Source organism: Antennarius striatus, chromosome 21 (assembly GCF_040054535.1).
Source record: "Antennarius striatus isolate MH-2024 chromosome 21, ASM4005453v1, whole genome shotgun sequence".
Lineage (NCBI taxonomy): Eukaryota > Metazoa > Chordata > Actinopteri > Lophiiformes > Antennariidae > Antennarius > Antennarius striatus.
The window spans coordinates 3657354-3677500 of NC_090796.1; the positions used below are offsets into that span (position 1 = coordinate 3657354).

Genomic DNA, 20147 nt, shown 5'->3' on the forward strand with positions numbered 1-20147 from the left:
ATGCTCCTCGTCCTTCTCCAGGAGAGACTCTACCACCCTGGCGGCTGTCCCTCTGGCCCCTTCGGCCTTAGCCAAATCACTCTGTCCATCCTTTGTGCCGTTATCCGTGTCCTGTGTGCTACTCTGTGGCTCCGGGTTGGTGGCTGGCGACTGTTTAACCATCCTGGCAGCTATTTCTCCGGCCCCCTCAGCCTCCATGTCATTCTGTGGCTCCAAGTTGATGCCCGGCGACTGTTTGACCTTTGCACTGTTACCTGTGACCTGTGAGTTAGAAACTCACAAGGCTGCCTTTGTGAAATCAGGACCACAGCACTGGAAGGCACCAGAGAGATTGCGGCCCGCGGTTGTTTAACCTTTATGTTGTCAAATGTATCCTTTGTGTTATTCTGTGGTTCCGGGTTGGCAGTCAGCGACCCAACAGGTAAAGGAGTCGGGAACCCACAAGGCCGCATGCCCCAGAGCCCGGGCCACAGCTCCAGATGTCGCCACAGCCGCAAGAGTTGCTGTAACTACCAGCTCCGCGGCTCCCGCAGCCGGCCCCCCCTCGGGTGCTGTCAGCCAGCGGTCATCCTCTCCCTTCGGACAGTTACACATGAGATGTCCTTTCCATGCGCGCGTGAAACATTTCATGCCCTCACTGGTGACATAAACCGTGTAGTCACAGTGATTAATTTTAAATGTGAGCATGAAATTCAGCTCTTCATCAAAGCGATTAGGGCTCATCGTAACTTGTCTTTGGAAGGCGTAACATGCCTGAGTGGTATTGCTGACTGGGAACATATTGGTAGGACTCAGGAGCTGAGTGAGTAGATGTGCAGAGACGTTAACACACTCCTTCTCAGATTAAAGCAAAGAGAGAATGTCGGATAGAATCGCTGTCTGGAGGTCAGGGTGGGGGCGTGATGTCAGACTTTTACAAATATAACTGTGTGCCCGCAGTTCACTCCGTACAGCAGTGAAACTTATTGTTGTGATTTCTGACAATATTTCCTAATTGTAATGTATGAATCAAACAATATTGGCCCCAGAGCAAATCCTTGAGGTCCTCCACTACTAAGACTCTTGTTCTGAAGATTTATTATTTACATGAACAAGTTCAAATTGGTCATACAGACATGATCTAAACCAATTTACTGCTGAGTTTTTGATGCCTACATCATCTTCTAACAGAAGAATATTGTGATCTACAGTGTCAAACGCAGCACTGAGGTCTCTGTTATGTAAGGCTAAGCAACCTTAATATTGTTGAGACACTTTTTCATTCTGTGTGAATGTGTGTGTGTCCCCACAGTATTGAAGCTCCTGAAGATGGCGGTGGGGATGAGAGCTTTGCTGGACACTGTTATGCAAGCCCTGCCTCAGGTGCACAGTCAACCTATTAAATTACCACCACAGCAACCACTGTATTTACTGTCTTTTCCTCTTCTGTATTTTTCTTTTTGAATTTTTGACTTGCTAACACACTGCTCCAGAACTATTTCTAAACTTGAACCCCAGAGGCATTTCTATTTTTGTTACATAATTTTCTGTTTCAGGGCACTGCTCTTTCTCATGAGCTTTTTTGCCAACTCTGATCCCCCTACTTACATAGTCAGATCCCTGCTAAGGAGGGAAGCAAGTGTTGCAAGTTTTTGATTTGGTTTTGCATAATGGCGAAAAAGAAAATGGCAGTCCTTTTTTCTAATTTTGTTAAGAAGTTGAAATTTCCTTTGGGTTTTTCAGAACTGTTCATGATCAATGAATTGAGTAATATCGGTCGGGGGATCAGAGCAGCTAATTAAGGTAATATTTGCACAGTTTATTAAAAATAAGTTATACATGTCCAGACATTCATGTCTTATCTCAGAAACATAGTTAAATTTTGAATGACTGTAGATACACAAATTACACAAACAGGACATAAAGCACACTATCTCAGACATCCTTAAATAGTATTTTGGAGGAGTAAGATGGGAATCTGTCATCCAAACCCTTTAAATGTTGGGGATGATTTCCACCCCCACAAACATGGCTGACGAGACAAGTCCCTGCTGCTATTCTGCGACTGAACTATGTCCAGCAAAGGTAGGGTTTGGCTAATGGTCAACAGCTAAACCCTACAGTTGCATATTTCCTCTTGGTTGTATCATCATGGTCCTTCATTTGTTGAGCTGTTTGTTTTGCTTCATTATTGATTTACTTTGCCAGAGATTTCTCTCTCACTAATCCCTCTTCTCTTCCTGTTGTCTCTCTGCAGGTGGGGAATCTGGGGCTTCTCTTCATGCTTCTCTTCTTTATCTTTGCAGCCCTGGGAGTTGAGCTGTTTGGTGACTTGAGTAAGGACACAGGCATGCATACTCCAAATATTTAGTTCTCTCAGATGTGGGTTTAATATAATGGACATCATGACCTTTGGATGAAATGCCGTATTGTTTTCTCCAATATTGATTGGCACTTGTAGCTGTTGAGTAATTTAATAACTTTACAGTTATATTTTTAGCAAATTAAAGTTGACAATTTCTGTATTCATGTCTGTTCTTTTCTTGCTTTCTTCACGTCTCTCCTTGCTCCTCCTTACCTCCTCAGTTTGCGATGAGCTCCACCCATGTGAAGGTCTTGGACGCTATGCTACATTTAAAAACTTTGGAATGGCCTTTTTGCTGCTCTTCAGAGTTTCCACGGGAGACAACTGGAATGGCATTATGAAGGTGAAACAAACAACGGAGTGTATGTGTGTATGCACATAAATTGAACAGCAGGTCAACAGTCTAATTGAGAGCAGAGGTGTGAATATGTCTTTGGAGAGACAGTTGCATGCCCAGCAGCTCCACAAATAATGCTTATGCCAGACTTATATTCAGCACACTTGACTCCAATGCGAGCATCGAGTTTGAGAGTGTAGAGGTCAAGGTGACGGATGGACCAAGATGTGCATCTGACTTTCACACCAGATGCTTTAACTTGTGATCCATTTGTGTACCATGATCTTTGACTTTGACTCTAATGTAACTTTAGTTATACATGCCTTCAGATAGCAGAGATATTAACGATCCTGTGAAGCTAGGATAGTGAAATACTAGTGTTAGAATAATGCCCAGTTGGACATTTGACTACAAATCATCCTGACAGAAATATGGCTGTGTATTTTGATATCAATCTTTGCAACAGTTGTTGGAGCATTTAATTGAAAGCCAACGCTCAAGGCAGGTGGAGGTAAATCAGAAACCTTGAAAAATACATTAGGTCTTTGTTAAATTTGGTCCATTTGATCAATCCTTGTCAGATGTCAGCAAAAAACATCAATACCTCACTAAATTTCAGGTAAAAGTTTTTGTAAAGCTCAAGGAAATGTTTGGGGGTCACTTAAGTCATAAGGGTTAATCACCTCACATGCACGATTGTAAAAAAAAAACGTCTTGGTAAATCTTTCAGTAGTCATTAAGATATTTCAGGATTGATCTACAGCCATCCCGCCAGTGTAGCTAAAATAACCATTGGACAATCAGAAGTACCAAAATCCAGGGTTTTGCATAATCAGCTGTTACCAATGCTCTCTTTGGCTTGCTGCTGGTTAAACTGATTTACTCGTGTTTTCATCTAGGACACTTTGAGGGACTGCGCTCACGAAACCGGGACCTGTTACAACACTGTGGTTTCTCCCATCTACTTTGTCTCCTTCGTTCTGACCGCTCAGTTTGTTCTGGTCAATGTTGTCATTGCTGTCCTGATGAAGCACCTCGAGGAGAGCAACAAGGAGGCCAAGGAAGAGGCGGAGTTGGAGGCAGAGTTGGAAATGGAGGAAAGACTCCAGGCGGAGGACATGGCCACAAGGTCACCCCAGCTCAACCCTTTGGCGCTGAGCATTGACAGGTCGAGTTCTGGTGGTTCCCCATGGAGGTCCCCTGGTGTACAGAACGGGGAGGGGGAAAGGGACAGCCCTGTGGACTCTCCTACTGCTGACATAACCAGAGACTCTGTAGACATCACAGAAGAGCACGCGTCATACATGGAGCCCTCACTAGAGGTGATAAATCCTTTTGTGCTGCATGTATGTTATTTATATGTAATCTAGAGTAGGGCTATGCGTAATGTGGGCCAAGTTCTCGTTGATGACACCCCGCATCTCTAGTCATTATCTCTGACTCATGACCATTAGTTTATTTTCTGACACTGCTCACATTCCACACAATGTTTGATACAGCATTATATGCAGTCAATATCCACTAAATGTACTAGAATACTCTAATTTATTATTCTCTGTAAGCCATGCTGACCCATATCAGGATGATTTACGCACTGTATGTGTTCCTGTATGTAGCTGGTCCCTCAAGAGGACATGCCAGTCATAGATAGGTCACAGTGCCATGGGAAAGCCAGACCACAAGGCCTTGTTTTTCACTTCAGCAGCTATTTCCAGACAGCAGGGAACTTTCAGGGGATAGGAAATAGAGGTCTTGCTATATTCTCCCTTGAAATTGTTATCTGTCTTCCTACTAGGCTCTGAAACATATTTTATTAAGCCATCATCTTCCTGGTGGCCTTAGGAAGATCCCAAGGATGTGGTATTGCACTGCCCCCCTGTGGAATCCAATGATAGTAATTCTGTTTTAGTGCAGTGCATGAAACTCCTCACTAGTTATTTAGTGAGTCACTTAAGCTTATAAGATAATGTTGGTTTCATACAGGATGTGTTTCTTTTGTCTAATGAATTGTTGAATATATGTTTGTTCATATATTCAAATCTATTCAAATCTATATATCCAAATCTATTTTTTCTTTTTCCCCTTTCTACCTTTGATCCATTTTTTCTTCCCACATTTATATAAGTGCATCTGTCCTAATTTATGGCTCTCTATTTCTCTTGTTTTTGTCTTTTTCTCCAAAATTTCTGCTTATTTATTTATTTCTCTGTTTCTCTCCTGGCCATTTTTTGTTTGTTTGTTTGTTTGTTTGTTTGTGTCTTGTCTCTGCGTTGTTGAAGTTTGTCCAGCAGAGGACACAGTTTGACTCGATCTCCCTGGTCATCCAGGGTTCAATGGAGGGAGAACTGAGTTTGATGGACAACCTGTCCGGCTCTATCTACCACTACTATGCGCTGCCCCCCAAGTCCAGCAAGCACAGCGCTGACCAGAAGGTTAATAATCACCAGATCAATGACACCATCACAATTTGACATGTTCAGAAGGTTACTTATCAAATTGTAGGGCTGCACATGAAATGCAAGTTATAATCATATCTCAATCAACGAAGTAAATATGATTTCATCAAATAAGCCATAATACCTTTAAAATGACAAAAAATTCTTCTCACTTAGTGGTAGAAATCATGTACTCTAATCATTGTCATCAGTGGGATTAATAAGTCCAGCCAGTCAGCTGTATTGGTAGAATGCATTGTCTGTCACAGCATTAATGTTAACACTCAACGAACAACAAGGAGAAAGGACCTGTCAATTTTTCAGAATAATCCTCTCTCCTCACTGGGAATGAGCCCTATTACAATGTTCTATAAATGTTCTACAACAGTGGAGTCCCAGAGAGATGTGTCACCGCAGGAAATCATATTTTCCAACATGGTGACCAGCCACAAACACTATTTTATTGACCTCCATGGGTAAAACTGAGTCTGTTTCCTCTGAAATGAAGTAGCATGTTACAGTTGTCAGTAAACTTAACATCCTGGTGTATTCATTTGGTATGTGCACATATGTGGCTATTTATTTTATCTGTGTTGATTTTTTTATTATATATGTATGTTGGTTGTACTCCACATGTTTTCTTTCTGTCATTTAGCAGCTTAGGGGCATATTATGTCTTTCATTTACATGTTACTTTTTAGATGGTGTGTTTCTGAGATTTGTACATTAAATCAGTTGTGGTTGAGGTTGGGCCTTATTAGGGTGAACCTTATAAATCTTCAGGGTCATAGTATGAAAAAAGGTAAGGAAATTCTGTGCATTAGCCACAGAGACTCTTACTGATTGACATATGATAATGTGACACTAGCTTATTTGGCTTAAAAATTGAATAAGGCTAAAGCAAGGGCAGGTTTTCTTTTAACTTGGGTGAACTGGCCTGAGGAACTTAGCTCACCACTACTTGTAGAATTTTCCATTTTATTAAAAACAAAAAAAGTCCCACTCATGACATTTTGTACTTCTTGTGCAGCCCTACATGTCTATATGCTCATGCTCATCAGTTCTGTCTCCTCTACACAGTCATTCTGGGTGTTTGTGCTTATCTGTGTGTTATATGTGTGAATTCCCGAATACACCAAATGTACTGTATTCTCAAAGCAGAGAGACCACACTCTCACACAGAAATCTGCAGTGTAATGGCTCAATCAATGAGCTATGAATCACTGAGTCACTGAATAATGCATCAGGTGCTTCCTTTTCTCATTTAAAGGCAAATTTGCATTAATAAAATGCATTAACACTACAAAACATCATCTTCTAATAGCTTGCAATGGGTTTGAGATGTCATGTTATTAGACGTCCAAGGGCACCTCTCAACGCCTGGATGGCCAATTTGTCTGTCAGATGGCTTTTCTCCTGTTCAGGAGGTATAAGTACACAGCAACTCCTCTTTCAAAAACCGAGGTGTGAAAACTCCAGGTTGATACATGCAGAATTTACAAGTCAGTTTTGTGCATGAAAGAAAAATGAGCCTACACTAGCCTACACAGCCTAAACAGCTCCAGATATTAGTGTGTTTATGTGTCAGGATTCTGACATAATGTTGCTGTTGGTAACCCCATCGAACAATATGAGTAGTAATAATACTGAATGTGTGTCTTTTCCTTACTCTTTGCTACCTGCTTCCAGTTTAATATGTCTTGTTTGAAATATGTCTCATTTTGTTAGCTGCAGGTCTTTTCTGCGTGTAGTGTCCAGATTTTTGTGTGTTGCAGTGTTTGTTTCTTTTCTCTGCTCACTGGCCGTTGTCTCTTCCTGCCTAGATCCCACTAGCGGAGATGGAAGCTTTGTCTCTGGCATCTGAGAATTCCTGGTCTCTAGCTCTGACAGACGACTCGGCCCCTGACGATTTTAATCCCCTCTTTCTTACCAGTCTGGAATGCAATGTACTGACAGTCCTTTGCTCCCTTTCTCTATTCTCCTCGCCTCTGCAGTATGTTGTAGGGTTTCTTTCCCAGAGTGCTTCCAATGGCTCTTGTCCCTCCAACTGCTCTCACACTCACATTGAAGGGAAATCTTTTGTTATACAGTTTATTATGCAGGAAAAAAGTGTATTGTAGTATAATTAACAAGACAAAGTATCCAAGCATAGTGGAATGTTTGATGCTTAGAAATTGTTTTGTCTTTATTTAATCGATAAATAATGCTTTTCAAAATTACCACTTGAGTATCTGTCTGACTGGTGGTATGTGTTACGTAATGTTCTGCATCACAGTAGTCCAAAAATCATTAGAAATCAGTCCTGAGATGCACACAACATACATAATGTCATTTATGTCATTAAAAAAATATTGAGCCAGCTGCATTAATGTACTCTGAAATGTCATGAGTTAGAAAGTAATCACCTTGCTCCAAGGAACACCATCAGTTCACATCCAGTATTCTTGTTTATTATTTTCACTACAGCATCCTCACCTGACTATAAAAACACATTCCTTTCTGCTATATAATTCTGTCAGTCAGTGAAAGACATCCGGCCCCCAAGGTTATGATTATCCATCAGTTTGGGTCAAATAGGATCACATTTCTCCTGATTAGTTATGTGTTATCCGACAATAAGGTTCTCTATAACCTTGGCCGCACATGTTGTCCGACAACACATTGGGATTGATCATGCTCATTTTGCACCTCCTGGCATGAAATCACATTTAATGGGATTGTGCTGAAGAAACAAGATGAAGTGATGAGGTAAAGGAGTACAAGAAGCATTGAAAGACCCTGGTGAATTTAACCATGCGCTCCCAACTTTCTCTTTTCATTGCACCTTTCCAGCCTACTGTGTGTGGCTCTCCAGTCCAGTCCAGTAGAATAGTTCACCTACTCACCTGCCAGTTTGCCGTTTCTCTCCTGTTCTTATTTCTTTCTTTCTATCCTCCTCTCTTTTTCTCTTTTCTCTGCCCTTTTCTGTCCATCAATTTCCTTTTATTACCCTGTGCTATACATGTGAGTCCACGTTTTCTTTCACCGTTCTCTCCTTTCAGTCTTACTTGGTGTTTGTTCTGTCTTCTGTCCTCCTACTTGGTTGTAAAGTCTGCTGGAATTCCAGCAGCTCTGTGATGGATGTGAACTGGCTCTGTAATGGTTCAGGCTGAGGGACACTGCCCCAGCTGACACACAATCACAGAGAAAACTCATAAATTTACATTGATGTGTCTTGAAAAAGCATCTTAATTCTGTGACTTAGATCAGTCTTGAGTCTGTGATCTGTGGCAGCTTTGTGCCAGTCGACTCCAACATGAAACGATCCCGTGTGTTCTCTGTGTATGCTGATGATTACTGCCTCTTTGTTCACATTGTGTCTGAAAAAGGTATCAACTGTGAACTTGTTAGAAAGAGTGTGTAAGTGCTGGAATTAGAGAAGCATCAACCTTTTCAGCTCTGGAGTGAGGGCTGAATCTCTTTTCTTTTTCCCCAGCTGGAGCAGCTCAATCCTGGGGAGCAACCGGAAGGCAATCTGCTGAGCGTCAGGAAGCCTGCGGTGGGACGCACGCACTCCCTGCCTAATGACAGCTATATGTTCCTCCCCCTTCAGCCCTGTGGTCACTCACCTCCCGCACAGCTTCTAACACAGGCACGGGGGTCCCAGCACATACTGGGCACCCAGAGGGCCCAATCAGGTAACGTGTGCTACAGTATTTTAGATCAATGTCACAATGAAGCTGTCGCATCAACACATCCTGTTGTTTTTTTAGGCTCCAGCTGCTCAGTGCATTCACAGACAGAGTTCTCCCAGCAGCTGACCGTCCCCACAGACCTCTTCAGACCCATCAGTCCCCACAGCCACTCAGACTCAGAGAGCATACCACGACTACCCCCTCCCAGACGCATCCATACGCTCAGCCGGACCCTTCGCAGACAGGTGACTAGATCATTCTGTTTTAACTAACTTTTTTTTTTTTTTTGCTTTCATGTTCATCATCATCATCATCATGACATATCGAGCATGATTTTACCAAACACTTTACTTGATACAATAGTTGAATAATGATGCTGATGGGAGCTACTGGACTTTAGAGATACTATATTTTGAGCAGAACTTGTTTAATGCGAGAAAACATTTGAGAATAATATTAATATTATGCAGTAATATTTGAAATATAATTACTTTTAGTCTGAAGAAAAGCTATAGTATTATAGGAAAGATGATGTATTGTTTAATTTTTTTAATTTAATTTAATTTAATATACTGTTTTTGATCCCCGAAGGGAAATTAAGATACAGCATCATCTTTAATACTGTCATATTAAAAAATACTGTGAACTGTGGGGTAATGGGTGAGGAACACAGGATAAGATGTTAATAATTTCCACTCCACTTTGCAATTTAAAAAAAAAAAATATTGGTGCGAAATTGCTGACATATCGATGAGAACAGTTTAGACTCATGACCTCGTGTAGTTAGTCTTTATATTCTGGTATCACACATGACAGTTTGTAAAGGATGAGTGTCAGTATCTCAATCAAACTGAACACACGTATCTGACAACTATCTGACTTGTTACATTTTCTTGAAATGTTGCATGTTTGCATTTCTTTACCCAGTGTTGGTCTTATTATCTTAGACCAGTCACATAAAAGATGAATTTAGAGCGTGTTCTTTGTAGCATGTTCTAAACAATTTCACTTTTTTCCCTCCTTCTTTCTTTCCATCTTTCTGGCGTTCTGGCCTGATGCTGACTTATTTTATCCATTCTCCATATTGTATCTGTTATCTGGGATCCCAGCTCAGTTGGGCCCAAAAGCCACCCGACCCTGAGCTACTGCTCAAACACAGATACTCCTGTTTCTGAAATGGCACCAAACAGCCAGCTTCAGCTCCTGCGGGGCCTGTCAGAAACATGGACTCAGTTGTCATCTTGCCAAACAGACAGACTCACACAGGCTGCCCTCACCCATTTCCTCTGTCACCCATTTAAAATTAGGTCTGCTAACCATCAGCCACAATAAATCTTAAACTCTATCAGGTAGCTTTACCTGGAGGAAACTAACATTTCAAAGTTTCTATATTCTTATAGAAGCAGCAGGAACTACTTTGAGGATCATTTGTCCTAACTGATATAATCAAGTCAAGCAGGGGTGGCATTTAGATGTGTAATTTACCAACAATGCAGTGCACTTAGTTCACAACAAACTCAGGGGATTGCTAATGGTTAAAGAATGCTATCCATATGCATTTGGACACCATTTTATTCAAATGCAGATTGATTTTTATACCAGCGTGCACAGATGCTCGCCACAGTACAGTAGTCATTGCTTCAAACAGTATACAGGGTGATCATTATTAGAATTGTTTCACTATTAGTGCTAGTGTTGTTCAGCCGTGGCTGGTGATTGGCCGGGGCTGGTTGTGATACCTTAGACCACTAGGTGTCTCTGTGGTCTCATCATTCATGTAGTCAATTCATCCCAAAAATTGGTTGAGGGGCTTTGCCCTAGAAAACATGACTAGTTTCCTCATAGATTCGAGATGCTTCAATCCATCAGATTCAGCACATTTGTAGTATAATGTGACCAGTTTGCGTTCTATGGGAAACAAGTCATAACGTCATGCATTAATTTTCAATAACCATCGTGCATGCTAACCCTTTCCTGCAGAAGCAATGTGTTAAGTTTATCTTCTGACTCTTGATCTCAAGCCCTGTCCTCAGAATTTGGTTGAAAGTGACTGACAACAGTCCCACAGAGGATTTACAGGGTTTCAGGTGAACAGTCAATGGTTAAAGAAGAAGGTTATCTGGCTCAAAGTTCACTGTGTCAGCCCAGATTCCATGACTTCAGCCAAAAAAAAGAAAAAAAAAAGAATGCAGCACACATGTTCCATACAAACCTGTAATCTGGTTACATCTATTGGTGCATCTAAATTTATCATGATTTACATAGAAAAATCATTGTCCTCAAAGTTTTAAGGAGTGTTTGAGTGTAGTTATTTAATTTCCAGTATATAAGTATATTTTCCTCCTACAGTAGACTATGAAAACAACCTTGTGAATTCAATTGTGCGAAGAGGAGCTGAAACATCATTATGATGTAACAGTGATATAAGGAATAGTTGGGTGGAGGTTGGAGTTTTTACAGTTGTCCTGTTTGGATGTGAATAGAAAACAATAGCCATACCTCAAAAGAAGCACTGAATAGATTTTTTTTGAAACTTAAGAAACACATTAAATCTGTTCCAACAAATCTCAGTATGGAGTCCTGTCTCTACATCCCGCAACGCGGTGATGTATTGTAAATGTCAGTGTTTGTGTGTTCGTCCGTCCATCCACCAAATATCTTCACAACCGTTGCAGATAGAAAGATGAAAGAAAAAGCACATTACTCGGGCAGCAAAGGGGATGAAAATTAGATGATGACGTTGACCTTGAGAAAACTAGGTCAAGGTCAAATTGAAACTTTTGTACATTTTTTGCACATATCTCAGGAACCAGACAAGATGAAAAGATGAAACAAATGGCATTATATTCAGGGAGTCAAGGGGATAAAATTAGATCAAACCTTGACCTTGAAAAACTAGGTCATGGTCAAATTTTCACTTTTCTACCTTTTTAGGTACACACCTCTGAAACCTGATGAGATATAATCACAAAACAAAAAGCAACAGTTTCAGGAAGCCAGAGGCACAAAAACGTGATGATGACCTTCACCTTTGGAAAACTCGGTCAATTTCATACTCGATAGGACAATATAGAATTCATTGCTGCGACCATTATGAAAGTAGGTCAGGTTAACATTTTGAATTCAGGGGTGTCACGAATGCTGCACTCTGACTGCCTTGTTAATGTTGCCATGGTAAAAGTATCTCTGAAGTGATCCTTAGCAAGAACAGTAATTCCTAGATATATAGAGAGCAATACATATTTATTATGATTATGATTATGATTATGATTAGGATGGTTATTATTATATTACAATTTTGAAAATGCAGAGGCTTCTGGGAAAAACTGGCCACACTGTGTACTTTGATTCAGACATGCTCCTTCTCATTCTCATCAACACACTAACCAGTCTCCCCTTCTCATCCTCCCTGGTACCCTCATACCCTGGCTGTACTCCACCCTCTTCCTCTCATCACACATTTTCCTCCATCTCTTCATCCTTCTCACTTATAATATTTCATCCCTCCTTCCCTCCATGCTTCCAGGTTGCGGTGTACACTGACTCTCAGGAGGCCCTGTGTTCAGACGGAGGGGATAGTAATGAAAGACTTGTGAATGTAGCCTCTCTGAGCATCCCTCCATCCCCATCCACCTCCACTCCCTCCAACTCTCCCTTACCCAGCTCCCATCATCATCATCAGCCTGCTCTCTGCCTGGTACCTGCCACACCAAGCGCCTCCCCCAGACCCTTGTACTCCAACAGCGTGCACACTCAGCTTCATGACCAGCACTGCTTCACCTCCACCTCCCCTTCCTCTTCATCTTCACCTTTGCCACCTCCACCCTTACCAGCCAGGCTGCACCAAGAGGAGGATGTCTCAGTGGACCAGGAGGTGTCCCTCATCACCCACACAGGGTTGGCCTGCAGTGATGACATCATGACAGAGGACAGTGGAGATGGTGGGAATAAAGGTTATAGTAGCTTCACAAGCTGCCAGGAGAGTCAGAGTCCATGTTTGAGGCAGCTGAAGAGATTCCACAGCGCTGACACCCAGGGCCCTAGCGCATTCCTGCATCGCCCCCGACCTTACTCCTGGTTGGATGACCCACGACGACACTCTGTAGAGGTATTCTCGTCAATGGAGTCCCTCCCCCATCGCAGCACCACCTCCACCTCCTCTGGCTTTGTATCACAAGCTGACAGCCTGCAGATCCACAGTCAGACCTCCACTCAGACCTCGCTACCCTCGCCCCAACGCAAGAAGAAGATGAGCCCACCCTGCATCTCTGTGGACCCCCCTGATGGACAAGAGCCTAGATCTGGTCTCTACTCGGGCCGGACTGGATTTGGGGGTATGGGGCTAGGGGGACTGGGGATGTCCCCTCCTCTCCCCACCCAGGACACCTGCCTGAGGAGGAGAGCACAATCCAGTGACTCCAAGGACTCCTTTGACCAGGGAGTTGGTGAGAGCTCAGGACGGGACGGAGGTTCCCCAAACCCAAACACTCACCCCAAGCTATTGACTCTTCCCAGTTTCTCCATTGACGGGACAAGCTCTGAGCACTGAACATTAACATCTCCAACACACACACACACACACACGTACACACCTACACCCAGCTCGATAAATCCCCCACACACAAACAGACGATGCACTTTGTGTGTGTCCATGACGGTGATAGTCCTAGTAATAATGCTGTAAAGAGTAATAATGGTAAAACTACAACAAACTTAAGGAGTGCAGTACTGTAGTAGTGTGGCTATCCCTTGTTTTTGTATTATTACTGCCAAAACAACCAGAGGAGCAGAGAACACATGGGATGACAACACAAACATGACTGTTTCTCATCTGCTACACCTGTTCACCACTGGCTGAAGCTTCACCCCATAACCTCTGGAGTGATGTCAGCACCAGGGATTTTGTGCCCTCTCTGAACTGCCCAGTGTCACACGGGGTGGGTTTGCCCGGTTGGTGGAGGTACAAAGCAATATGAACGTTTTAGAGACACTATTTTCTTAAATTATTGGGCCATTGTGTTTGTACAGGATGTCGTTTTGAATTTCATTCAGTTTTTATTTTCACGTCTTTTTTGTGATTTTTTTTTTTTTGATGGTTTGTCTTTGTCTCTTTTTTTCACTGTAGGATATTTCTAGCTTTTTTGGTTTACTGAGGAAAGTGAACGTTTTTCAAAGTGATGAAAACCATGTATTTGTAGGAATAATATATAAATACATATATATTAAAAAAAGTCATTAAACTGAGCTTGGATTTTTAAGCACTAACATTGTACGGTGGTGATTTGTTTGTTCAAGGACAAGGGAACGTTTCCTGGTCTTTTTATTTCTTGATTCCTTCAGTCTCGACCACCATGTCGGTATTCGGGACACGAAGAGAGGATTAACACATCTTTTAAAATTGATTATACACTAGTTTTTTTTATCTACACTAAAGTTTAATTTCATCACAGGTAAGTAAAATTATTTTTTCCTTGTTATATTAGTCAAATCTATCCTTAATATACTTGTGCATTAAAGAGCTGACGTTAAAGTATGTTTAATCTAAAAATTTTCACTACACCACTTTTGTTGAGCTAGAGAAAAACCTTACCTGTTGAATAAGCATGTCAGCAGCGCTGACAGATTCTTTAGTTTCCAGCTAGACATTTTAAGATTTTGTCTAAATCAGCTTTGTGAGAAGACCCCACTCAAAAATAACCATGCACTAACATCCTGCATCTATATGCTGTTATCTGCAACTTTAGTGGCATTTTATAAGTTACACACATGATGCATGATTTTAAACTACCTGCAGCCGGGCCAGCAGCAGCAAGTTAAAGAGATTTAGCTGTAGATCAGATCACGCCCATGAGATTTATTCATGCTCCTTCCAACTTTCTAATGTTCCTTCTTTTTCATTTAGTTTGTTCCGGAATAGCACAGTTGCACAATAATAATCACATGACATGCGATGCGCACTAGTCCTATACCACATGTTCTGGTTGCAGTGCTTCAATAATTGCAGTTGCAGCCTTGAACATCCTGTCTGTGTCTTGCTCCGCTCAAGGACAACACGCATTTAAAGAAAAGAGAAAGTATTCAATAAGGTGGCAAAAGACAGTCATGCAACATCCTTATTTGCTAACAATCAGTGATTTATCATGAGAAGTACACAAAGGATCCTTTGTACAAACAAGCGCAGAATACATATTGAATTAAATAATGTGTACACAAAACAAAGATATGTGAGAAGAAAGCAACAAACATGTTTATCCCTGGTGATCATGTGTAATTATGTGGTCTGACTCTTATACATGACATTCAATTTAATCATTTACTACATACCTGTATAATTAAATATTGGGATCTCAACAGGAGTAAAAAAAAAATCTTCTTTTTCTAGCTGCCTTTGGACATTGATATAATTATGTAAGATCATCTTTAAACAATGACAATGCTGCATTAATATCATGCCTGCTGCTGAAAAGTCAAGGGAATCAAACCCACAAAAGAACACGCCACGGGTAAGCAATTAAGGATACTGTGATGTTTATTCTCATTGATGTCTCTAGGCAGATGAAAGGAGTTCAAACTCATTTGGCTCACTTGTTGACTAGAATCTGACATGAAGAGATATTGTTTCCGTTGTTTTACTCTCTGTTTACAGTATGTGTTGTGTACACTACATATTTCATCACCTGTCATGTAATGTGATGTTATTCCAATTCATAGATGGATGATAGATTTCCTGAGTATTGCTGCAAGGAAGACTTTGGACCATCTGGTGTCCATTACATTTGTTTTTGGTGCATTCATCAACTTGTGTCTCATTTCACAGGAAGATTTTTCCATCACTATTTTATAGGTCGTAGAAAAGAACAGATTTACTTAATTACATTTTATGATTTCTGGCTACATCGATCCATTAAAAAGCGTTGAAAATTATTATAAAAGGCTTTATTTCAAAGTTTAAGGATTCAGAAATTCTTCAATATGTTAACAGAAAACTTGGTTCTGACTTAAAAATAATGGTATGACACAATCCAAAGGTTTTATTTGTACCTCCACCTGTTTTATGTTGTTCTCTCCATTCCCTCTACAGAAGAGATTTAAAAGTACATCGGAGTGTGTGTGTTGTGGGTCACAGGATTTATTAAAACGCAAAGCCAGCATCTCTGTCATGAAAATTCTTACAAGAAAAACAAACACTTAAAAATAGCTTTGTAATTTAAATTAGCAAAAACAAGCAAAACTAAGCCACAACAAAGCTGCTACATACGGTTCAGTGTCCTATATAAATTTCCAGAGTACACATCAAGACAAAATACAGCAAATCAATCAATCAACTTTTCATCACATCTTCAGACATTTCAAAAGCGCTTTAACAGACAGAAAACCAACAGAACACCCCAGAGCAAGCATAAGTGACGGTGGCGGGGAAAAACTCCCTCATTGAGGAAGAAACTCATGGCAGGACCCAGACCCTGGAGGGCAGTCATCCACCTTGACCGGTTGGGTGGACAAGAAATACACTGGGGACAGAGACAGGGCAAGGAAATGAGAGGGGGGGGGGGGCTGCTAGGACAAGAGAGATGTGCTCTCCTCCCAGTTTGAGTCAGTATGTGTGCAGCTGCACTCTGAGCTAATTGAAGAGTCCTAATGGAGCTTGAACAGCCAGACAATGAGGAATTGCAGTAATCCAATCTAGTAATAATGGCATGAGTGATATTTTTCTGCATCTTTAAAGGATAAGAAATTTCTAACTTTAGCAATGTTTCGCAAATGAAAGATGGCTATCCAAGATACTGACTTAATATGAGAGTCGAAGGACAGATCAAATATCACTCCCAGTTCCTGACATCATTCGTAGAAGATAGGGCAATGTTATGTAAGTTAGAAAAACCATTTCTAAGATGCTTAGGCCCAATAATAACTTCAGTTTTGTTACTGTTCTAACATTAAGAAATTATGAATCATCCAGTATATAATACCCTTTAGGCAGGTCTCTAATTTAATTAGTTGGTCAAATTTGTGTGTTTTAATTAATAAATATAATTGTGTATCATCTGCATAACAGTGAAAAGTAATGTTTTCTTATAATATTTCCCAATGGTAACATTTATAAATTACACAAAATTGGGCCCAGGACCGATCCTTGAGGTACTCAACGGGTAAGAGTTTCTCGATCTGAAGATTTATTATTTACATGGACAAACTGAAATCAGTCGCATAGATATGACCTAAACCAGTCGGATGCCAAGTTTTCAATCCCAACTTCCTCTTCCAATCTCCTTAGAAGAATATTATGGTCAACAGTATGAAATGCAGCACTCAGGTTTAATAAGACTAAAACAGATAGAAGACCTTTATCTGACACTATTAAAAGGCCATTCGTTACTTCAAGCAGTGCAGTCTCCGTACCGTAGTTCATTCTAAAACTTGACTGAAAATCCTCTAACAAATGATTCTCCAACAGGTAGTCATTTAGCTGTTTTGCCACTATGTTCTCTTGGATCGTAGACAGGAATGGCAGGTCGGAGATGGGCCTGTAGTTTGAGGAAGCTAACGTCTAGGTTTGGTTTCTTAAGGAGGGGCTTGATCACAGCCACTTTAAAGAATTGCGGCATATAGCCAATTTTTAAGGACAGATTAATTATTGACAGTATAGGTTTATTAATTAATGCTGATAGCTCTTTGAGGAGCGTAGGTGAAATTTTGTCCAGTAGACAGGTGATGGGTTTAGCAGAGGAAATTAGGAAATTCAAATCGGAGAGTTCCATTTGCTGGAATCACTCCAGGATATGGCTAGTTTTAATCGATTCCTCTGCTATCGGATTAGTATTTGGCAGTACGTGACTGATCTCATCCCTAATATTTGTAATTTTGTTTTGAAAAAACCTGAGAAAATCATCGCAGTCCAGATTTGAAGGTATGGTACTCTCGATACTGTTGTGTTTCTTAGTCAGCCTGGCTACAGTGCTGAAAAGAAACCATGGGTTGTCATTATTTTCCTCTATTAATGTAGAGTAGTAAGTATTTCTAATTCTACAAGAGCCTTCTTATATGATGTAAAGCTATCTTTGCATTTTATATTGGCTTCGTTAGTTTTTGTTGATCGCCAAATTCCTTTCAGTCTGTGGGAGCGTTGTTTGAGCTTGCAGACTGACGGGTTAAACCACGGGGCTGACCTTTATTTATTTATTTATTTATTTTATTTTTACTGGAGCTATGTCATCTAGATTGGTTTTTAGGATGTCAGACACACTGTCAAGTTAGGGCCAAGTCAAAAGTAACTAAGAAGTGATCTGATCATTCACACTGTTGAAATGAGATTGAAGTCTCCTATTACTATAACCTTATCTTGGGTAACAGCCAGATTAGATAAAAATTCAAAAAATTTAAAAGGCATCAAAGAGGGAAGCTGGATTGCAGTTGCTCTCAGCAGCAATGGTGTGGAAGTCGATGGTGTACTCAGCCACAGATCTTCCCCCTTGAGACATTTTTAACAACCCCCGGGCTGCCTCTCTCCCAGGGGTCACAAGATCAAACCTTCCAAAACTCGGCGGAAAAAGACTGGACAGATGCACAGACAGGTGATTGTCGCTCCCATTCTGCAGTTCCCCAGTCCCAGGCCTTCCCTGTGAGTAAGGAAACAATGTATGCCACACGGGACTGCTCCGTGGGGAAAACTGAGGGCTGCTGCTCCAAAACAAGAGAACACTGAACCAAAAAAGGGCGACAGGTTCCTGGGGCACCAGAGCAGCGCTCCGGAGGAGGTATCTGAGCTTCAGAATGGGCGGGTGGGCGAGCAGGCAGAACAGGAACAGCAGCAGAACTCAGGTTGGTCGGAGGCGCTGCAGTAAGTGAAGAGAGATGTTCACACATAGCCTCAATGATGCGTTCCAGGCGGGCGTTGTTGGACTGCATATCCTCAGACAAGAAGGATAGGTGATGGTCGATGAGCTGGACCTTGTCTGAGTCTATGGAGGACTCGGTCTGGGCGGGGATGCTGCCGGCTGGGTTCATATTGGCCAGATTGTTCTGTCACGGCTTGAGCACGACTGGCATGGGGAACCCAAAAGCACGACAGACAAACGGGCAGGTCAAGAGTCTCAGAGCAGGTATAATACAGAGGCAGAGGTCAGGTTCCAAATAATCAGTCCATAGGCAGAGGTATCCAAAAACGACAGGCAAAAGGTAGAGTCCAGAATCCAGCAGGGTCAGGCACGAAACAATCAACAAACCAGGCAGACAAACCAGATGAGGAGCAGACAACAGGCTGGGTCGAGAGAGCAGACGGGATTCATATACGGTCACCAAAGCAAGCAGGATACGAAGGCTGGAGAGTCACGGCGAACACTAAACAATGTGGCAGAGAGCAGAAGGCTGAGCTGGCATTTGTAGTGTGGGGACAGATTGGGGAGTTGCTGCAGGTGTGTGGAGAAACGGCAAGTGCAGGGAATGACCTGATTGAAGATGAGACAGGATCTGGAATGATATGATATGTTAATGGCAGGAAAACAAACAGGAAAACCATAAGACAGACATGACACCACTGGCTGTCTTAAATTTGTGTGTCTCACAATGGACTAGCCAATGAGTGTGCTTCTCAGTTGGCGTGCTACTGAGGGGGGCTAACTTATTTGAGACACATACGGATGATGTTGAAGTCATATGATGTTGGTTGTGTCCAGTAGGCTTCTTCTGCCTACGTTTCCCTCTAACAGTTATCAAACCATGAGGTTTCCCCGGCTGCTTGAGGGCTGCCGAGGGGACTAGCGCCAGTGGGGCCTACTAGCTGCGAGGCTAAGATAGGGTTGGTGCCAGCCGAGCCTACTAGCTGCGGTGCTACGCTAGGGCGCTCCGCTCTCGCTAAACATGGCTGGGGGCTGCTTTTTATGGGATATGCTTGTGTACGATGGAGCGAAGTTGCCCCTTGACCTGGCTGAGCCTCGCCTCCAGCGCTAAAACAAAGCTATACTTCACACAGATTCCTTACTCGCTAATGGAGGTCAAGGTATAACTGAACATGAGACAATTGGAGCATGAGTAGACGGGGGAAGAGACAGAGGAGAGGCCAGCGGGAGAAGACATAGTTATAATAGTATAGTTGGAGAAATAAAAGTTTAGAAAAAGTGATATAAATGGAAAAATATCATCTTATCAGTCGGCTTGAGCTTGTTGAGCAATCCCCTTATATGGAATTCCCCGTACTGAGCACATTCGTAAGGCTATAGCAGTGAGTGCTACAGTATACACCATGGCAGAGGTGAACATGATGTAGTGGTAGCAGATCACAGTGTGTGTGTGTGTGTGTGTGTGTGTGTGTGTGTGTGTGTGTGTGTGTGTGTGTGTGTGTGTGTGTGTGTGTGTGTGTG

The 20147-nt window shown here is 41.8% G+C and overlaps 1 protein-coding gene across 7 annotated transcripts in view; it reads left to right on the forward strand.

Moving 5' to 3' along the window:
- Positions 1-14021, forward strand: part of cacna1g (calcium channel, voltage-dependent, T type, alpha 1G subunit) — a 156453-nt gene extending 142432 nt beyond the window's left edge. For 2 of the 7 annotated variants that reach the window (XM_068304859.1, XM_068304860.1), the window contains exons 28-35: positions 1292-1362; positions 2237-2315; positions 2566-2687; positions 3581-4003; positions 4961-5113; positions 8592-8793; positions 8869-9035; positions 12317-14021. In XM_068304859.1, the coding sequence (XP_068160960.1) occupies positions 1292-1362; positions 2237-2315; positions 2566-2687; positions 3581-4003; positions 4961-5113; positions 8592-8793; positions 8869-9035; positions 12317-13339 (2240 nt within the window). In that variant the 3' untranslated portion in view covers positions 13340-14021. The remainder of the gene's footprint in view (positions 1-1291; positions 1363-2236; positions 2316-2565; positions 2688-3580; positions 4004-4960; positions 5114-8591; positions 8794-8868; positions 9036-12316) is intronic. The other 5 variants (XM_068304862.1, XM_068304865.1, XM_068304861.1 and 2 more) reach the window with 4 other exon arrangements.
- The last annotated feature ends 6126 nt before the right edge of the window (positions 14022-20147 follow it).